The following is a 22,125-nucleotide window of genomic DNA, read 5'->3' on the forward strand; positions in this document are numbered from 1 at the left end:
ATATCTGCTTTGCAGTAACAGCACAGGCTCCAAGTTTGAAAACTTCTAACAAGTACAGCATGTAATAGCCTTCTAACAAAAAGATTCATGGTTCTTCATTCCTTCCCCTTCCTTTCAGCCAAACAAATAAGGAAAAGCTTGCTGAACCAATAATGATATTGGCAGAGGCTTAGAATTACGAGAACAATTCCACTCTAAACTGTATCAATAAAGAGCTAAATAGATACCTGATGCAGATATTAAAGAAAAGCACCGTCTGCTTTTTGAAACTACAAGCACAGTCCCAAAATTTAAGTGTTTGAGTATTTCCAAAATGAAGTAAAAAATTAATATTCACTTAGCAAAATCAAAGCCTGAGAATGTGAATTTGTGGTATTCACCATTGTTGTCAGTTAATTCTCCCCTGGGACAGACCCTGTTAGAAAACCACAGTCTGTGTCTAAGTGCTACTAAGAACTACATTTACAAATATTTGATTGTGAATATAAGATTGTGAAGAAAGTTATTTCAAGGTGAATGTTAATAAAATCAGACTTCTAGCTTACAGAACTTTATACATACACATTAAAATGTTCAAAATACACTTGAGCAAACAAGCTGATAATTTATAGACAAGAATAAACATAATACTTTTGAGAAATATAAATAACTTGTTACTCACACAAGTTTAAATTACAGTGTTTCACAAGATTTATAGATCACTGATCTTACAATTATTAATATAACAACTTAGGTCATTTTTAGTTTTTAAAGGAATGAATTTGAAAATCCATTACTGATCTCACCTGTAATCAGATACTTAGCAGTGTTCTGTGACTTCTGCATTTCAGTTGATTTGAAAGTGAGATCTTCCTGCATAATCTTCAACTCTTGATTGGTAACAGATGAAATTTGTTTCATGTGGTTCACATTCTGTGTGCATTACCAACAACAAGAATACACTTTATCTTTGAATCTACAAATGTTAATTGGGCAATTGAAAGCCTCCTCTGTCTATTAATTGGCCTTTCTACTACAGAGACTGAAACAGTGGAACCATTTAAATGTAATGAATTTTCATTTGGTCAGTTTTCAGTAAAAATGTAGTGCTAGATCAATGGAGATTATACAAAAGTTTATCTTTTTAGTTTTAAGAATACATGTGTTGCCATATCAATCTATTCTAAAGCATGTGTTACAGCCTAACATATTCCTTACAGTGTACTAAACTGAAACAAGAGAATTAAAGTGTTGATGTAATCAAAGTATTACTCAGCTGAAATATTTCTGTAACAACAACAAAAATCTACAGGAACCAAAAATGTTAACAGGAAAAGTGTTTTGAAAATGCAAAGAAAGGCAGATGGTAAGGGGGAGCATTTTTCAAAGTACTTACACAAAATATTACATAGCAGGGCATATCAGACATAATTAAATACATCAGAGAGACAACAGGAATACTAGCAGTTTTACTGGTTAGTGGTGACAAAGCATCTCTGAACTTAGTATATTCATAGACTTTAGATAAACAAAATACTGCAGCAGTTCTAGTCTGAAAAGTTTATAATGAGTAGAATAACATTCATTACAGCACATACAGTGCTTACATATGCACTTGTTTTTCTGGTCACAAATACTCAAAAGTTGTTTCCCAGAAATAAAGAGAAATTAAATACATATTTGTAGTACAACTCTGTGTGGTAGTTTGTCTTGTTTGGTCATTGTAAGAGATTATTATGTAGATACTTACTGGGAAAAAAATATTTAAAAACATCACCTTGCTTTATCCATTCATTCTACTGTTCCATGTTTCTAAACACCTATTTCAGACAGGAAGAGGGAAATGCGCTTACCCTACTTGAGTGCTCCAGGAGTGCAATAATACTGGCTTCTATTTGGGCCTTTCGCTCCAGTTCCTGATTCTTCACCTCTTCAAAAGTTTCAAGAAAATCTACATATCAACAAAGATGATAAAGAAGGCCGCTGTTTACAGGGATACATCATAAGACCTTGTAGCTCTCTTGAAACTTTATATTAAATTGACATGATGCATATGACAGGCTACTTTGATATTAGCACTCTACTAAAAAAAGCAGGTGGTACAGTCTTTGAAACTTGTCAAGGGGTTGCAATGAAAAACAGCCATTTTTCTCCCTATACACATATTTGCCTAATGATATCATGTCACCATTAGGTTTAAGCTGAGGGTTTCCATTCCAGAGGACAGGACTTTCATCACTATCACTTTTGATACTTTTTTGAATGTCCAGTCCAGCACTTGCTGGTCTTCATTTTTCTGAAAACAACCAAAATAGGCAAGCTACTAAAGGTAACAGGCAACTTTACTGTCTCCAATGGCTTGGACTAAATAACAAACTCTGATAAAGGCATGAGTCTACTATCCATCTGGCATCATCATTTTCTTGTTGTTTACTGTCCTTTTTTTACTTCTCAGTCTTCTATGGTCATTCTTGTAAGTGTGCACATGAATCTGACAAGACAGCTGTAATGTGTTCCTATGATGTTTGATGAAAAGCTTTGAAAGATGCTCTGAGTATTTGTGAACGTGCTGCAAGCCTTAAGATATCAATTACCTTGTCCTGAGACAGACTACAAGCTTCTATGCAAAGACCAGGTGATAGCTTTTCTTCAGCTCTAATTTTATTGTTAACAATACAATAAAACCTGTATTTTAATGGTACTACGCCTATCTGATGTATATTAGATAACTTACTGTCCATGCTTTCTTCTTTCTTCTTCAGCTCCTTATATTTCCAGTTTTCCTCACCTACAAGAGATGTAACATCGAATTAATGTTTTATCATCTCAGTCCTGGATCCCTTTAGGTAGGAAAAAATGTCAATTAAAAAAAAAAAAAAAAATCATAATATGTAAAAATAGAAAATTCATTCGATGTCATTTAGTATTGTCACATCAAGTGGTTAAAAATACATATATTAATATTAAAAAAGAGAATTAGCTTAATAAACCAGTCTCCATGCAGTTTTAAAAATCTTTTGGAAATGAGAATTTTTGATAAATAAGAGTAGGATAGTACTTGCCTTGAAAGAGGAAGGTGGCAGGGTTTTTCTGAAGTAAGGTGAATTTCAATAATAGAAAAAAGTGCTTTCCTGTCCTTGGGTACCATAACTTGTTAAACTTTTTGCAGCTTTGTTTAACATATTGGCCATTTCACTGACACTGTCTTGTATTAAAATGGACTTTCTTTAGGACATGTAGCCTTTAAGCTACAGTGTGACAATCTCAGTGAAAAATAAGCAGGGAAACTCTACAGGCAATGGGATAGGAGAACAAAATGCACAGAAATTTTTCTACAGTTATGTTTAAAAGATCTTTTCCAACAGATCTTCACTGTCCATTAGGCGCAAAGAATACAATACAATAGAAAATTCAGTCTGTCCTTTCAGTCTAGCAATTGACTTGAGGTGTGGTACTCCTGAGCTGGAGAAGACTAAGAGGGGATCTCATCACTGCTCATAAATATCTAAAGTGCAGGAGTCAAGTAGATGGGGCCAGGCTCTTTTCAGTGGTGTACAACAGGACAAGGAGCAATAGGCAAGAACTGGAATACAGCAAGTTGCATACAAACACGAGGATGAATTTCTTTACTGACAGAGTGACAGAGCACTGGAACAGGCTGCCCAAAGAGGTTGTGCAGTTTCCTTCTCTGGAAATATTCAAGATACACCTGGACACTCTCCTGGTGAACCTCTTGCAGGAATGTACTTTAGCAGAGGGCTTGGATTGATCTCCAGCGTCCCCTTCCAACCCTTACAGTTCTGTGATGCTGTAAAGAATACTAGTAAAATGGAAGACCCATGTTTTGAAATATGCAATTTAAATACTGAGCCAGAAATTGATCTGGGGGGAAGAGGGAGGTCAGGAATTTCAAGGACAAAGAAGAAGACAAGAGAGAATCTGAAGTGCCTTAATGCATAAAAGAATTATTAGTTCTGCTACCAACTTATGAATGCATTGGTTATTCTTTTTGTTGCCATACACACCATTCACTATACACAATTACATGTTATAAATTTCCATAAATTTGCTATAGGCAAACAATCCTTCTGCTGAAACAAAGTTTAAAACAAAAGATAAAAACCAGAAGAATACAACTCATTAAATATAAACAGCGTATAAACAGGAGGGAGAATGGCTGTTTACAAGGGTGGATAGCAACAGGACATAGAGGAATGGTTTTAAACTAAGACAGAGGAAGTTCAAGTTAGATATTAGGAGGAAGTTTTTCACACAGAGGGTGGTGAGGCACTGGAACAGGTTGCCCAAGGAGGTTGTGGATGCCCCATCCCTGCAGGCATTCAAGGCCAGGCTGGATGTGGCTCTGGGCAGCCTGGTCTGCTGGTTGGTGACCTGCACACAGCAGGGGGGTTGGAACTAGATGAGCATTGTGGTCCTTTTCAATCCTGGCCATTCCATGATATGATTACTAACACAACGTCAGCACAGCCAGACTGTATAGTATGAACATGTCAGGAGCAGTCTCAAACATTAGGACAGCCAAATGCTGTCTGAAAACAAATGCTTTCCCACTCAAACATACTGCCCCTTTCATAGACATATTGCACTGAAGTATATAAAAGCTGCAGCTACTTGCAGGTTGCAGCTGGTGTGCTTTAAACTGAGAATCAAAGTACTATAGAATCGTTATCTAACATCAGAAGGTCCAACCATCAACCCATCAGCACCATGCCCACTAAAACACCATTCCTTTCATGGAGCCCGATCTGGAGACGTTCAGCCCCATTGGGGTGATACCAACATTCCTCTGTCCTAAGTTCACCTAGCTTAGATCTTCACTTGCTATTTGGGCTTTTATTAGCAGAAAATCACCCGTTTCAGAAGCCAGCAGTAAAGCTAAGCCTTTTCTTGTCCTCACATACAGGCCTGAATGAAATGTATGGGCTGCAGCTGAATGACCCTTTCTACATTACTTTTTAAGCACATCTGTTATTTTTAGAAAGACAGACTTATTTCTCCAATAATATACTGACAAACTGTTACTCAAAAAATTCTTTCAAGTAAGATCACAAGGTAGCTTTCTTCTTCATATCCTGACTGTTACTTAAGATCTTGATGGAGAGCAAGTGCTTTCTCCTACATGTGCTTTAAATCCTATTTTCCAACAGAAATTTTTTTTCTGGAAAGGTGAAGGAAGTACAGATTAGTAATGAATAACTCACAATATGTGAATCTAACTATAAATTGTGAAAAATAATTCAATTCTAACCTTCTGCACTTCTCCAAAGAAATAAAAACAAAACCAAAGAGAGTTGCACAAGAGAAGGGAGAAAAAAAAGAAACCATAAGAGCAGGATTGTAAAATAGAATGTGGAAACAGAAATGTTAATAATACACTCTATAAATTATTTACAAAAAATAATGAAATATCTGGAAAACTATGAAATACTTTGTAAGCAAAAGATGGTAGACATATCCAACACTTGTTTACACTCAATTGTAGAAATACTTACTCACCTTGAAGAAATTCATTGTTAAAATTCACAATGATTGCTAATGAAAATGCATGAAGTAAAAAAATTCCCAAACACATTAATTTATCAGTTCTATAGAGGCTAAAGAATTTGTTAGAGTGTTCTTCAAAATATATGCACATGTTTTTGTAACATCTAAATAAACAGAATTGTCTATAATTAGGTTTCCTATGGAATTTTCATTTTATAGAGCATCTTCCACAGCTGTTTAAAGTCTAAGCAATTTCTTTAACAACTATAACTTTCAGTGCTACTACAAATCCAGATCTAACATAGCCTGTTACACTACAGCAGTTGCTTGCTGGAGATAAGCTTCGAAGCTAACACAGTTTTCAGGCAACTCGCAAGCTCTCCCTGCTGACATCAGCGTGAGATATCAGATAAAAGAATAGCTGAGTTCTGGCTGCTTTGCATATTAGCATCAGTTCAAACCTTCTCAGTTCCACGTTCACTGATAAAAAATTGGACAGAAAGCCAGACAGCTGTACTACTATCAATTCGATAGTTTTACCAATCAAACAAACTTGATGAATGCTCCTATCATCGTGTTGTCATTTCTTGCTTTCTCAGCTTCTCATTTTTCAGCTTCTCTGAAAAGAGAAGCCTGCAGCTCTAGACACCAGCCCATGTTCTGATGGTGAACAATGAATGTGCGCATGAGCACAGAAGTTTCAAGTACGTATGTCATGACATGGCATATTTTCCAGATGTAGGTCTGTGTCACCTAACATCACTGTGAAGTGATCCTACCTTGATGCTTCTCCAAATCCATGTCAAGTTGTTGAATAACCTTTTTAAAATGGTTTGTTTTCTTTCTTACTTCTGCCAGCCTAATAAGCAGATAACGAAACCCAAAGTTAAAACTACTTTGTAAATTACATTTTTTTTTTTAAGATAGAAGTATTAGAATCAAACCAGCAAAACATAGCTTCACAAAGGCAAAACAATATTATTATTACATATACCTTTTATAATAATAGTAATGTGGCTAGTCTACATTAGGTGTCAGAACTATTACTCTTTTTAATTGAAATCTTTTTTGTGAGTCATCAGTAGCTTTTCTCTTACTCAACTGGCCCCTCTGCTGGCCAGTTTTGCCAGAGATGCAACTGATGTGAGATGCAGTGTAATTAGCAAGAAATGCAATGTAATTAGCAAACTACAACAAAATTACCTTTTAAAATGTAAAAATCATCAATGTGATCACTAAAATCTTCTGAGAAATTGCCAAATTAAACACTGTATGAGATAATCAGTCAAAACGAGAAAGAAAGCTACCTCAAACATTTTTTGTAAGTTCCCACATACAATTCTCTGTTAGTATATATTATGAAGAATTCTGTTAAATAACTTATTAACCAATCAAAAGCTGTCAATGTATTAAAAATTAACCAGTGATTAAAATCAGTAATACCGCTTAGAAGAATTTTAAATTGCTTCTAGGACAGTTAAAGTATCATGTCAAATCTTCTGAGAATAAAAAAAAAAAAATCGTAAGGCTCAAAATGACAAAAAACTATCAACCAGAGCTTATGGCAAACCATCAAAAAGATGTAGTATCCAAAAACCAAGAAGCAATGCCCGGTTACTCCTCAGAATTGAAATCTGTGTAAACAACTGAAGTCTTAAGAGAGCATAACAAAAAAATAAGGGTGTCTACAATGGATAACTCTTTAGGGATGAATGTGTTTTACAACCTTAAAGAAGTTTACATCAGTTTTATTAAGAACTTACTGTTCTTAAGGCATGTTTGTAATGATAAAAAATATTCTATGCAGACCTAAATTGTTGATCACTACAAAAATTATTTAGCTGAAGCAGAATATAAACTGTTCCCTGGGGAAGGTTAAGACGTGTAGAGGTTGCAGCATGTGATGAATATGTGATGGATTCAATTATTTCTCATTAGGCGCTAAATGAAATGTATAGCAACAAAAAAATGGGATTACTTACTGTCTTTCCATGCTTGCTATTTCTTGATTTTCTTCTTTAACCTGTAAAAAAGTACAACTTTGGAAGATGAAGTAAAATCTACAGATGAAGAAAGGAAAAATCTATAAAATTATTTCGTTATTCATTACAGCAGAGAATAGATTCGGCCTATGAAAACTTGCTGCCACATTATTCAGCAACAGTTCTTCACTGAATAAAAGAGGAATAATCTATGCTTGATTTCTTCCAAGTGCTCCTTCACCTTCTGAATACTCTCTTAACTATGTGATATACTCATTAGTAATGTTCAATATAACAACCCATGAAAGGCTATACAGCGCAGTGAAGTTCCTTGTAAAGTAACAAACTTTTCTTTGACTAGTACATCTGTAAGCCATCTCAAAATGATACTGTCTGGAGTTATGCTATAGTATGGTTCGATAGGATCAGCTTTCATCAACAAAAGAATGATGAACTGGAAAAAGTCGACCAGATGAAAAGTTGACTGTGCTAATTTTGTTTCAGCCAAACCTGAAACATCTCTTCATCCCTTCATGTATATAATCACATGGTTTGTGCTAGTTAAAGAGCAAATAACGACAATACTCAAAGAGAAGTGCGTTCAAATATTCTCATTCCTTAATACACTGATTGACTCAGAGATTCCACTAAATCGTATGATTTTATGTTCTTGCCTGCTTTAGTAATCTCTCCCTTTCCTCCTGTGGAGATTCCATGTTCTTGTCCTCAGCAATCATTTGATTCCGATGTTCTTCAAGCTCACTGAGCTTTTCACACAGCTGCACTGCCTCCAGTTTCACCTGGGAGTGTGCTATTTCCTGTTATGAAAAACAAAGCACCTACTAGCAACTTCCAGACTGCAAAAGAACATTGCAGAAATTATGCTCTAATTGAACAGCACTGCTCATCGTCTCGATATAGAAAGTGAAGCTTGATTGTTACAAATAGTACAGAAGTACTATAAAGAATGTACTCTATAATCTAGAATCAGCATTGCATTTTTTTGAGTGGAATATACCAGTCAGCATTTCTTGCTCTGAGGGTTCATCCCCAGGCCAACATTCTGAGTAGGCTTACTGCTATTTTATAATTTCTAAGGGAACACAAACCATGTAGATCATTCCAAAGGACCTGAAAATTGTTTGCAGGTATCCAAAAATGATACTTATGGAAGACAGACACGACTGTGTGTTTCAGCTTACAGATCCCTTTCTATCTGTAAGGAAGCTAATGTGAGAAACTTTTTGCTTAGTATTTTAACAACGTATGAAAAAAAAGTTGTTTATGTGGGATAAAAAAATTTTAGCAGGTACTACTTTAAATTTCATATTCAAATGTCATTTACTTGAAGCACAATTGTGAAAGAAGAAAATCATTCTCCCACATCCTGAAATCATGTTGAAAAATTAAATCTCACAAATCCTTAAGAATGTGAATGGTAATTTCACACTTATCTTCAGAGGATAACTGCAAATCAGCCAGAAGTCACACAAAACATTTGACAACTAAATGACTAACACTTGGAAACCTCATTACTGCCACCCAAATTTTGTATTTGAGATCTAGAAGAAACATGTTAACCCACAAGTGATCATAAATGATCGGTGGAAAATAGAGAGGCAGCTTTGACATCTACTTCTAAGGCATAATCCTACAGCAAATGGAAATCTAAGGAGGAAGGTATTATTTTTTTTACACTGGAATTCTGCAAACATTGGTACTCAGGCTTGTTTTTATCATACATACAGCTCTCAGAGACACCTCCTTTATGCTTAATGCATCCAATTCCTGCTGCTGAGCAAACAATTCCTAAACAGGAAAAAAAAACACCAATATTTAGATTAAAATTACCACTTGATTAAATTAATTTTCATTCTGCAGTCTAGTATCCAGAAGATACTGTGAAACATCATCTTCTTTGGATAAACTCTGCTTCTCCAACTAGCTTACATATAATATTCACTTAATTGGAAAAGTTTTTTTCTGAAATTAACTCTTGTAACTCTTCCTTGCTGTTGGGTAATAAACAAAAAATGTTTGCCCTTTCTGCCGCCTTTTCCTTAAAATCACTACTGAGAGTAGAGTTCATCATTCCTGTTTTAGAATTTAAAGTCAGATTTTAAAACCTGAACAAGCCACCACTGCTTATTCACAGGGAAGAAACAAGTAGGTCCTGACTAACGATTCAGCTCATCTAGAGATAGCTGGGAAGCACTGGCCTTCAAAGATGTTACTCCCCATACAGGCTACATAAGGGAGCCTTCTAAGACTGCATGCCTCAAGTTCAGTGAGGTTATTCCAATCCTAGAGATCTGACTGCTTTTGTTAACATTAGAACTAGTGAAACAGTAAAAATTTTAGAAGGCACAGTTTACTGCTGTCATACATCCAGACACAGAACAAGAAGCAAAAAAAAAAAAAAAAAAAAAAACAGATTTATTTTTGTGCACAGGGTGAGAAAATTTCGCTTTAGTGCATGTAAAACCACTGTGATTGCTTTTTACCTTTTGCTCACTAAACACTACAGAAGACTTAAAATCTGCATGCTGGTCTCCAAATTTAAAAGGAAAATGATGAATACGATTTGTTTCTAAGAAATTCTAAAATGTGACATATATATTTTCTATGTATTTTTCAGGCACCCCTACAATTCATCAATATACTGGCAAGTTTGTTATTGTATTACTCAGTTTTTACTTGAATATTTAAACTGTACCTATAATGAGCGGAGCCAGGGTAAGAAACTTTTTAGGTTAAATACTAAGAAATGAACGAACCTGGGACACCTTTTCATTTGCAGCCTTCATCTCCATATACTTAACTTGATTTTCCTCAGTCATGTCCTTTATTATGTCATCTGCTGCAACTTTTTCACGTTCGATATCTTCTTCCACGGCTTGAATTAACTTTTCTGTGCTGTAAGAATAGCACACATTTGTGACTTTTAGAAGTCTCTTTCTACTACTATTTTTCCAACCCCACTGATGTAAAAAGTAGGAGAAGACACATTACAAAGTAGTACCTTTACCTCTAATAAGTCTCTAGCTTTTAATGACAGGGACTCTGGGCTAGATACCTCAATATCTCTATGAGACCAGAAATGATTGACTTTGCTGTTATGCATTGTCTCTGGTAGTTGTGTTCTGAAAGAAAGTTAAAGCTCAGTGCTTTTTTAAGAGGCAATAAAAATGGTTGTCCCAAAGGATTCATTATTCAAGGGAGCACAACACTAGATTACGAGGGAAACTGGAATAGGATTGAGGCTTGGAAGTGACAAAACATTTGAGATACTAAGTAAAAAAATCGAGGCATCAACACAAAAGAGAGCTACTGAAGTAAAAAGGTTTCTACTCATCTACATAGTTGAGAATGGAGAATGAGAGGAAGGCAAATCCTTTTCCAGTTTCAAGCTATACACTGGGTAGAATGAAGCCTGCAGAATGAGCACCATTAGGAGAAAAAATTACAGGACACAATGTTTGTGTATCACGATAATGTCTTTGTAAATATGCATATAAACATGGTTTCTGATCAGAACAAGTATCTTCCTTTTCTTCTTAGGGATTGCTTCCTGACTTACAGTCCATGTCCTTAAATGCTTGTAATTTTTATAAATATGAACTTGATCTATAACACTCCATAGGTTGTTGGTTTTTGTTTTCTTTTCTTCGATGCTTCTAAACAACAAGAACTTAACAAAGACTTAAGCAACTATTTAAGCACAGCTCTTTACCTCAGTATGCAAATCTTTCAAAAAATTCTTAATGTCCTGACAAATCACATTAAAAAAGTCCAAACTTTTATCCATCTCCAACATTTCTTTAATCGACAATAATCCACCTTGCTTGTAAATATCCAGTGGCATTTTAACTCAGTGCTTCCTATATGATCTGGAACTTGACACTTGAGCATACTACCATCAGGCTATCCTATTGGCTGCAGAACCAATTAAATTGAAGATGATTATACAAAATTACTCAACCTGGTCAATGTTTTGCTAAGATATTCCCGTTTCCTTATTTTTTTTACATGGCTTGCTTATTCATTAGGTACAAAGGTTGAAAAAAAACAAAGTGCTGTTACATGATACTATTTCTTGTCAGTGCAGTGAGAAGTCTGTGTGGGTATATGGTGCTCCAAGAAGCAACAGAAAGGTAAGACACTTGGCACATCTTTTTCAAAATGTAGGCAAAGGTTTTCTTTTAAAGCTTTTCTGCTAGACTGGAAACAAATGTATCTTGACATACATTAAAAGTTCAGGAATTGCTACGAACCTTGTACGTACGAAGTTGTTAATTGTGCTTCAGTAAAAAGCTGGAGTACAGCCTGATTCACTTCTAAAAAGCAGAGTGCCTGATTATACAGACCTCATTGCCTCCCAGATCTGCAGTTTTCTTTACATATGTAACAAAAGCAACAGGAGTTACATTACCACTGAATGGTACAAGTTGCACAGAATCCTCCAAGGAAATCTTCTGAATAAAACATTTTGGAGTTGAAGTAACAAGGACATGTCAGGGTTCTATCTATGTGTTACTAGGCTCAGTTTCTTTCCAAAATAATCCCCTTAAGCAGCAATTCTGGTTTTACTGAAAAGCTGCACTGCAATTAAAATCATAGATCCTTCCTTGTTCTTCGGTTGCTTACAACTGTTCCCCCGTATGCAGGAAATCAACTTTGTAAGAAAAACTCCAAGTTTTCAAAGAGATATTAAAGAATGGGGACTGCATTTTGACTTGGACATATTTGCAGTGAATTTTTAGACAGAAAAATGATTTTTCCTGTTAATGGCATCCCGGTTACTCAGATACGTCAACTCTTTCCTTGAACTTATGAAAAACATTTAAATTAATTTTCATTGTTAACTTGATATTAACTTACAAACTGAGTAACTATTAAAATAATATCCAATATTTTTTCCCCACTCTATTAATGACAGCATTTTTTTTTTTTTATCTGATACGATAATGCTATTAATCGTATTTCTAGATGCCATGGTTAATGTCTGCTCTGTTTCTGAGCATCTTTGAAGAGGTATCTCTGAAGTCCAAGTGTGCCATTAAGTTCCAGCTTACATGCAGTTGATATGGGGAGTTTTCAAAAACCCCCGCATGTTTTCCACTAGTAATACACAAACTGCCTCCAAAAAGTATTCAAGACACCAGTACAGCCTTTGACTACAGCAGTTCCTAATACAGCAACATTCTACCACTGCTGTTACTAGTACCCCTCATCCCTACCACTTACTGTGTCCTTTTGTGTTCGATGCAAACTTCCAATAAGAGCAAAAATACACAGTGGTTCAGAGTAGCATGCATTCCTCTTTTGAGGAAGTCAAAGAAGTGTACACAATGATTCAGATAAGTGAACGAAGCTACTCCTCAGAGACACAAACCCACAAAAGCAATCAGATGTGACCAATTGGCCTGTGACTTCATCTACTCCCAACTTATCAAAGGCTTGTGGCACTCTTTTTAAGGATTGATATATTTCTTTTTTCTTTTTATGGCTGCCTACATTTACTATTCTTCCTTATTTGTGCAACTGAGCTTCCTTAAGTAGATTGGACCCTGCAAAATTCAGTGAAAACTCTGCAAGAAGCACTTTAAGCAAATATCTCAATTCTTGTTTTTTTGATCTTCTTTAATCTAGAAGATTGAAATGAAGGAAGGAGATACTGAGGTTTCACTCAGTCTATTACCTTTTCTCCATGAGACTCCACACACACAAAAGACTAAAAACATCACAAAAGGGATAATCTATTCTTAATCTATAATCTATTCTTATTCTAAAATTCTACTTCAAATCTTGCATAAACGTGGATCACTTTAACTTGTAAAGTCAAGATTTAACACTCCTGCTGAGTAGATCTTGCAAGTTATGGCCAGGTAAAACAAGAAAATGGATATGTTACACATTTTCTGAGAGAAGTTAACACTGCAGAGAATATTTATCAAAAATATTCCCGACTCTCAAAAAATATGGAACAAATCTATACAAAAACTCCAGCAGAAGAGAATGAAGCATGCTTCCTTAGCAACAACCATGCCTTCATAAAACAAAAGGACACTACTTATGCCATATATTATACTATGGATAACAAAGAGATTAGAAGATCTAATCATTAAAAATTCACAAAAAAACTATGAATTCATATAAGAATATATGAGCTATCTGTCCAAATAAACCAAATACAGCATTCTGCCTCAATCAGAGGAAACAAAAGAAATTGGGCATGAGGGCATGAAAGCCTGAATACTTTTTTTCAGTCGATTCCTATTGTAGTCCTCCAGTACCCATAACTGCTTTAAAGGGATATTAATAAGTATACATCAGCCTATTCCATTTGTGGATCTGTTGTCTATTAACCTTCAGATCAAACCATTTTCTGTCTGCTGGTACTGCCCACTGGATTTTAGATCTGCCCCAATCCAGGGAAAGCTCAATGCATTACAGCTGATAACATGTTTTTACTCTTAATTTTACATTTTACAGTACCTTTGTAAATCAAAATGTACTGAGTTACTTATTCATATGTTAAACTACTACTACACTGATATCTTCACCAAGCGGGTGGTGAGGTGCTGGCACAGGCTGCCCAGAGAGGTTGTGGATGTCCCATCCGTGGAGGTGTTCAGGGTCAGGTTAGATGAGGCCTTGGGCAACCTGATCCAGGACTCAATTTAGCAGTTGGCAACCCTGCCTTTGGCAGGGGATTGGAACCCAATGATCCTGGATTCCAACCCATGCCACTGCATGATTCCATGATTCTGATCTCAATATTGAAAAGTGTTGTTTTTTACCAGACTCTGAAGATGAAAATGTCCTGGCTTATAATCTGGGCTGGAATGCTGCTTTGGAATCAAGTCACTGCTGACTGCAACATTAGTTCTCAAACTGTAAGTTATGTTTAAGTCATCCAAGTTTGCTGTGAAATAGGAATTAGCTCCTGGAAATCATATTAAGTGGTGGAGCAACACTAAAACATGTATATATTGGTCAAATCTCTCTCTGCCACTTTGGGACAGGCCTAAATCAGAACAGGACAAGACCAATGACTGCTCAAGTGTAAGCAAGATTGTGCCAAAACTTGCCTAAGTCAGGATCAAATGTGTGTAACATATATTAAAGTACTCCTTCTAATATTCTTTAAGATATTATAAGATATTATTTCAAACACTATTTTTCCAAAATATTTGAAAAAAGAACTCCCAAAGGATATACACAGTACAGAACAGACCCTTATCTAATTTGTTTTTAATAAAGTGAACTAGATACAGTCTGGTCTCAGCAGTAACAATTTGAATATAGACTAGAAGGAGAAACAACACAATCAATCTCTTCCTAGTAATCAGAATCTCATTTAAATCCAGTGCAAGTACCCTGCCAACAAAGCTGCAGTAATGCATTAGTAACTGCAGTAAGCTGCAGTGATGCGTTAGGAAATCTACTTTTGTTCAGAGGAGAAAAATGTTTCAAGGTATAAACATTCTCAAACCTGAAAAGAGTACAGCAATGCTAAGCTTCAGCAGCGAAAAATCAAAATTAATTTAAATGCTATACATATAATAAAATTATGTGCTAAAGATGGTTGAAAGCCTGTTCCAAAGATGTTTTCAGTAGTAAGCATCGCTGTTCTAAAATAAAATGATACATTAGAAAAAGGTAATTTTAGTTAATTCTTAGACTTGAATCCACTTTCTCTGTGTCGCCTTTGCTTGGTGGTTTCTTGACGATGTGGTAAGGAATCCTTTTCTACACTGTCAGTCCTCACATCAGAATTTCAAAATAGCCCTATGAACTCCAAAATGGTATGCCAGATCAGTTCTATTTAGAACGATAACCACATAAGCCTTGCAACTCTATCAAAATTTAAGAACTAAGTGTCCTGACCATCAGATCCTTACACACTAACACAGCTCATTTCCCTGTATCATTAATCTACAAGAACGTTGTGGAAAACATTAACAAAACAGCATGTAGACCAGTAGAACTTTTCTTGCAAATGGCAGCCATTAAAAAGTATTCTTCTATTCCCATTAACAGTTATCACTGGAACATCTTCACTGGACATCTCTATTGTATTTTAATTGTTGATACTATCTTTTTTCAACAGGTCATTTGTGATGAGTCTGGAAAGAACCTCTCTAGCATCCCCACTGATTTGTTGCAAAATGTTACTGAACTAAATCTCAAAAATAATAAAATTACTTTAAAACACAATGACAAAAACATTCTTATAAGGCTTCCTAACCTCACTAAGCTTCATCTGAATGAAAACATGATTACTGTACTGCATAATAACAGCTTCTACAATTTGACAAAACTTGTAATTCTGGATATCAGCAATAATTACATTAATACAGTTCATCAAGCAGCATTTGCAGGATTATATCAACTGATAGTGCTGAATCTTTCCTATAACAGGATTACTCAATTAGATTCAGATGTATTTTCTTCTCTAAAAAATCTAAGAGTTTTGAATCTGCAGAATAACCTTTTGGAATCTTTTCATATAAAACCATCTTTTAAATTGACTACAATTACCTTAGATGGAAACCCATGGAACTGCTCCTGCAGCCTCCTTGATTTACAAATGTGGCTAACTGCTTCTAAAGTCACAATGGGTAAGTTCTCATAAGAGCAGCATTTCACACCTGTTTGCCTCAAACAGTCTTACCTTAGTTTTTTCCTGATCTTAATAAAATTCACCATCAACTTCTCTGTGTTTTAGTTATCACTGATTTTTTAAGATCTTAATGCCAGTTAGCTAACAGTATTTACAAACTATCTCTATTGCTCCTATTCACAGAAAATGAAAACAACACTACGTGTACATTCCCAAACATAAAACAAACAGTCTCTATCAAGACTGCAACTATTCAACTAGTTGACTGCGAAACTGAAAAACTTTCTGAAGAAACCACTATAACTTCCACCTATGCCATTAAGCATCAAAGCACAGTCTTTCTAACAGCTCTGACTTCAAACATCACTGGAAACAATGGAACACATGCAGGTAATACACTGTTGTTTCTCTTCACTGCTTGCAATCTGTTTTATTTGCTGTTTCGTAATTCATATTTATTTTCTTCATAATTCATATTCATTCATTTTACATTCCTACTACAGTTATTCTTTCATCAAAGCATTAGAACAAGTGAATTTTCAGGTTTTATTATAACTCAGTTATCCCCCTATCATCTTTTATGTGTTCTCAACCTAACTATTAAGAAATTCACACTAGAGTTCTTTCAGATATTACACATAAAGATAACTATTTTTTTTTCTTCTGTCTGTTTGAAAAGAACTTCCAGTTCTCGGCAAAAGCTGGACCTTCCTCGTGGGAGTGCTAGGGTTTGTCCTAAGCACTACACTCCTGATTTTCACTGCCATAAAATGCCCAACATGGTATCAGTATTTGATGAGCTACAGACACCGTCGTCTGGAAGAAAATGACCCTGAGATGTTTGTACAGGAGTTCTCAGCAGACATGAGTTCCTTTCCTGCAGTATCAGACACAGACAATGAGGATCCCATAGTAATATTTGACAAAACTAACAAATTTGAACCTGAGGAAGATGGATTTATTGAGGACAAATACATAGATACTTATGTAACTGAGCAGAGCTAATATCTTACGCAGTGGACAATGAACTGACTTTTCAATCTATTCAGCCTTCCACATTACACTATTTAAATACAGTACAAAGTGAACCTAAGCAGCCTTGCATCTCAAAAAATGTGTAACAATGTACTGCTGCACGAGTCATAAAGGTTAAAAATTTGGTCGTGTTCACATGTTAGTGCCACAACAAATATTTTGAAAAATGAAAGAATACTGATCATCCATGTTTTAGAAAAAACACTACAAATTATGGGAGGAAAAGAGCTTACTGTACACTGCCTGAGATGACAAAGTCCTTAAAAAGCAGGTTGTGAGCCTGATATAATTACCGACACTGTAAAGATGAAGAAGTCAGAGACAAAAAACTCCTTTTTTAAACATCTGAAATAGAACACAGTCAGACTGGGGACTGAACCCAAATCAATGGCATCATAGCTCAGTGGTTTAACAGGCAAAACAAATGTCTACAAATATTTACGCTGAATCAGTAGGCCAACTTAAATGTGCCTACATACAGTAAAATGATAACCAGCACTACTTATTTGACGCCTTTGTGCCTTAGTTCTTGATCAAACCAAGTCTCTGCATACTTTAACACTTAGACTGTACTTAGAGATAAATCAGACATATTTATGAGCTGTTGAAAACCACAATAACAGTGCAAAACGAGTTATTAAATGCCAAATTGCTATTTTAAAACTCAATCTTTCAGCCTATCACCACACATACTGTTCTCAGGACTTAGAAATTCCTATTGCAAACAGCTCACTTCCTTTACATAAATCCTTACTCATTTATATATGCATACTTACTCCTTTATGTACAACCTACCAGGCAGGAATTGCTGTTCTAGTCTCCACTTATGCATACTTTTTCTCCTCTACTACTGCAACACAACATCCTCAATCTGCCATAAGTAGGTTTCCACAAACCAGGAGACTTCTATGCCATCCATCTTTTTCTGGATGAAAGGTAAGTTACTATCACAGCAGCTACTCAGAAGAATTTAAAGACAGAAACTCCAGCTTTGACTTGATACTGGTATATGATCTGAAAAGTGTTTGGATATCATTTGTTTCACAGATTAGACTGCTGACAAATTCCTGAATTCAGTAGCTTCTCCATTGTTCTCAGGTAAAGAGTTGGCAGTATTTGACAGGCATATACTTTGTGTACTTACGCTTGTTTTTCTGTGAAAATTTTATCCACACTTTGAGCATCTCGGTCATTCTGAACTTTTAACTAGAAAAAAAAGAAAAAATATATATTTGAATGTAATATATAAGAAGAAAACATATTGTATGTACAAGTTCAAGGTTTTCTGTAATGGAGAAAGAAGCTGCTCAGAATGCAACAGAGAAAGGAAGAGCAAAGGCCTGCTGCTCTTGTTTTCATGCTGGCCTGAAGAAACAGTTTCTGAAATTCCAGTCTTCCACTGCACCTCTGTGTTTGAAAAACAAGTGCAATCAAGGCTGTAGCAAACCAATTTGCAAACTATTACTATGGCATTCATTAGTAAAATAGTGTTTAAGCCCATAGAATGCAAATCTAACAGAGCACTCTTCCCTTTGTGTCACAGACAATGAGACTTTATTTTTCAATGAAACCTGGAAAAAAAAAAAAAAATTGGCCAAGAAACATAGGTGGTTTTTCAAGCTACCAAAATAACACAAAAAGTAATCTCAAGAAATGGAAAATGCCTAATGCTTTTAAGGCACTTGTATAAATTGTCTCACTTTCTTGGAAAATTAAGAATATTAGAAAGAACAAAGCTGATTGATTCTGTCACTGGCCACATCACAGACTTCACTGGAGTTATTTAAAAGTCAGAAAACAGAAGAGAACTAAAATTTCTAGAGCATTAGGAAGCTTCAAGTTGCAGGGCAGACAACTGAATTTGCCTTTCATCAGGCATAGTGTTCTATGGTTTTTGGTCAGTAACACTTGCAATTTCACTTGGGAACACAGCCTTCTCAAATTTAAGACACATTCACTATCATCACAGAAGGACTATCATCTGTCCATACTTTGGACACTTGTCTCACTGCACACACGTGATGTTGCCAAGATTTCGGTCCAATTTAAACTGGAGAAGAAAGTATACAATGTAAATTAGTACCGTGCTTTTCTATATATGTAATGTGTTCAAAGCACAGATATCTAATATATACCATTTCATTGATTAAATATAGCAAATATCCTAATCCTTACCAAATTGTATTCACGAATCACTTCTGCTATGTCTGCATTGGTGTTAAGTAGATCCACAACCTGAAAATAGACAGAATTCCAACTTGTAAGATTTCTCATTTATTAAAAAGACAACAATAATTACACACACACAAAAATATTCAGAAAAATCATAAAGCATTTGTGAAAATACAGTATTTAACTATTAATGCAAACAGAAAAACATTTGAATTTTAAATCTGAACAGATTACATGCAGTTCATAGAAGTAATTCTCATTTAATATGGCTGTACAAACTCAAATATTATACAGCACACATTTCTTAACTGCATATGCAACAGCTTATCCTAACACATACTAAAACTTGTTTTGTTCTCTTTAGCTTTTACTTTTTCCTCTTCTGGTAACTGAATAAACTCATCATTATTAACTACTACACTTTTAAGGAGAAACAGCAGTGAAAAAAGAAGTTGAAGCAAAGAAAAATCAGTAGCAAACAAAGGAAAGAAGGGCTAAGTGTGTTTTCAGTGTCAAAAGCTGAATGTAGCATACCATGTTGTAGTCTTCTAGCTGACCTTGCCACTCTTTGATTTCACCAGCTAAAGCCTCTGCCCTGAATACGAAACAAGAAGCCAAACTTAAAACAGGAAGTGTTACATAATAAAAATGAAATAATAAAAAGAAAGATTAATTTAATGGTTCTTTGAAGCCTGCACAGTAGCCTGGTGACTGAGAAAGTTAACTTCACATTAGTTACCACAGAGCTCACCTTCTCTCATATGACAAATAAGCAGATTTCTCTTGCTTGTACATTTTTATTTCTTCCTGCAGCTTGTTAATTTCTGATGTGAGTTCACTGGTTTTGCTTCTGCAAAAAATAAAATTAAATTACATTTAAATACACAATTAAAACAGTGAAAAACAAGATTTTACTCCATGCGTCGCGGAAAAACTATCTTTCTCACACAGTACCATGTCTCCAATGAACTATTTCTAAGAAAAGCTAGATAAATAAAGAAAAATTAAAGCAGCTCTGCCAGATAAAGTCATAAGCAAATATTAGAAAACCTGGCTATGAAATTTAATGTTTTCATTATTTTTTTGTTCTGGTTGAAACAGTCATGAATGTTTCTGAAATGCACCAAAAAAATCATAGCATCCTTTCACAGAATATGGATATTATCCATATGAAAAAAATCAACACTACCTTTCAGGGCTGATCATGCAATCCTGTAATATAATCTGCTGACAAAGCAGCATGTGCTTTTATCAGTGCCACCTAAAAGTACAAGCTAGAAGTATACACTAAAATGTGTGATTCTACCTCTTACAACTGAAGCTAACTGAAGACCCATTAAATTACATTAAATGACACAGGTGGAAGCTCAAAAATCACTGATGCTTCTGTAACAAATGCTGTGGGAAATAAATGAACTTAGCTAGCCTACAAACAAAATGTCTAAGAAATGTTCTACTTGGATGCAAGCATAACTTTCCTCTCCTGCTACAAACTACCAGCAAAATGACTTTCATGTCTCAGACAGGACAGATTTTATTATCAGTTAACACCAGTTATCCCACACTACTGTTAAGCATAACAGATGGGAAGAGAGGGAAAAGAGCTTTACACCTTTTGCACTTTGAGTTTAAGGCATACCTCAGCAGTCCAAGATAATAAGTTCTATCCATTATCTGTCTCTGAGGACCTGGCAGAGGAGAATAAAATGACATTTCACTATCCAATAACTCATTCTGATTTAGTAATTTGCAGATTTTACACACAGAGAACTGTCATCTTCTCAGTGTTCTTGAATAGATTTTACTTCACTGAAACAAATGAAAGCAGAAATTCCTTTCAGAATGTTGTGTAGATACAAAATACTTTTTCAGCTATGTTGAACACTTTATTTACAAAGGTACATTGCAGAATCTTACTCTGCATCCCTGGAAGAAGATACAATTTATCCTATTGTTCCTTTTAAATTGTATTTAAATAGATTCAAAAGTCCTAAGCAAGCTCAGGCATTGAAAAGCCTTTGTCTACACTGACAGCCAAAATCAAAGGACAGGGTGTGCTTTAATTTTCCTCTCCTTCTCCTCCCTCCTTGTAGTCATATCAATTCACAATTTTTCACAGGTGTGTACACCTATGAAATATTTTCCTTTAAGGGCTCCCTTAAAATTTTTTCAGACGCCTTGATACCTATTTTCTACAGAAAAAAATACCTTTCATTCCAGTTTTCATTCCACTTAATCCCTGCTGTGTGACTGGGCGGTCTGCCACTTTAATGTGAGGTGACAAGATTCCACTTGCAGTTGAAGAACCAGCACGAGAACCAGGTCTTGATGTACTGGGAGGCATCTAGAAAAACAAAACAAAATCCCACCAAAAAAACCCAACTCTGAGTTATGAATTTTTTATCTTCATGCAATCACCAAAGCAATTACAAACTTAAGAGTTAGTCTCTAAAATCTTCATATAAGAATCTTTCAGTGTCTATACCTCTTCAGCTAAATAGAGCTTCAGTCAAACATCTGCTGCAGAAAGGTCAGAGATTGCTTTTGAGGAGTTAATCACTGTGGTTTGTGAATGACACTGATACTATCCTGATTTCCCAGATGAACTCATGATGCAAGACCTCACTGACCTCTTTCCATCAAAATTACAAAGAAGCACTCTTTACTGAATGAAAATCTTTCAATTCTTCCTGAGAAAATATCACAGAATCATACAATCATAAAACATCCTGATGATCACCAAGTCCCAACTCCCGACTCTGCACAGCACCACCCAAAAATCAGACCACATGTCTGTGAGCACTGTCCAGAATCATCCTGAAC

The 22,125-nt window shown here is 35.4% G+C and overlaps 2 protein-coding genes across 2 annotated transcripts in view; one reads left to right on the forward strand and one right to left on the reverse strand.

The window, feature by feature from the left end:
• Window positions 1-22,125, reverse strand: part of IFT74 (intraflagellar transport 74) — a 32,022-nt gene that overhangs the window by 8,519 nt on the left and 1,378 nt on the right. Inside the window, exons 3-16 of the mRNA XM_042829471.1 lie at window positions 21,511-21,646; window positions 20,942-20,990; window positions 20,054-20,152; window positions 19,837-19,897; window positions 19,306-19,365; window positions 18,275-18,336; window positions 10,244-10,382; window positions 9,213-9,275; window positions 8,141-8,284; window positions 7,467-7,507; window positions 6,264-6,343; window positions 2,714-2,767; window positions 1,833-1,930; window positions 786-912 (exon numbers count right to left, since the gene is read on the reverse strand). Of these exons, the coding sequence (XP_042685405.1) occupies window positions 786-912; window positions 1,833-1,930; window positions 2,714-2,767; window positions 6,264-6,343; window positions 7,467-7,507; window positions 8,141-8,284; window positions 9,213-9,275; window positions 10,244-10,382; window positions 18,275-18,336; window positions 19,306-19,365; window positions 19,837-19,897; window positions 20,054-20,152; window positions 20,942-20,990; window positions 21,511-21,646 (1,213 nt within the window). The remainder of the gene's footprint in view (window positions 1-785; window positions 913-1,832; window positions 1,931-2,713; window positions 2,768-6,263; window positions 6,344-7,466; window positions 7,508-8,140; window positions 8,285-9,212; window positions 9,276-10,243; window positions 10,383-18,274; window positions 18,337-19,305; window positions 19,366-19,836; window positions 19,898-20,053; window positions 20,153-20,941; window positions 20,991-21,510; window positions 21,647-22,125) is intronic.
• On the forward strand, window positions 14,291-20,187 carry LRRC19 (leucine rich repeat containing 19). Its single transcript, XM_042829472.1, has 4 exons — window positions 14,291-14,365; window positions 16,019-16,093; window positions 16,279-16,485; window positions 16,775-20,187. The coding sequence occupies exons 2-4, from the start codon at window positions 16,063-16,065 to the stop codon at window positions 17,098-17,100; spliced, it is 564 nt and encodes a 187-aa protein (XP_042685406.1). The 5' UTR covers window positions 14,291-14,365; window positions 16,019-16,062; the 3' UTR covers window positions 17,101-20,187.

Source organism: Centrocercus urophasianus, unplaced genomic scaffold (genome assembly GCF_019232065.1).
Source record: "Centrocercus urophasianus isolate 14NV4802_14NV808 unplaced genomic scaffold, USGS_Curo_1.0 seq_31, whole genome shotgun sequence".
NCBI lineage: Eukaryota > Metazoa > Chordata > Aves > Galliformes > Phasianidae > Centrocercus > Centrocercus urophasianus.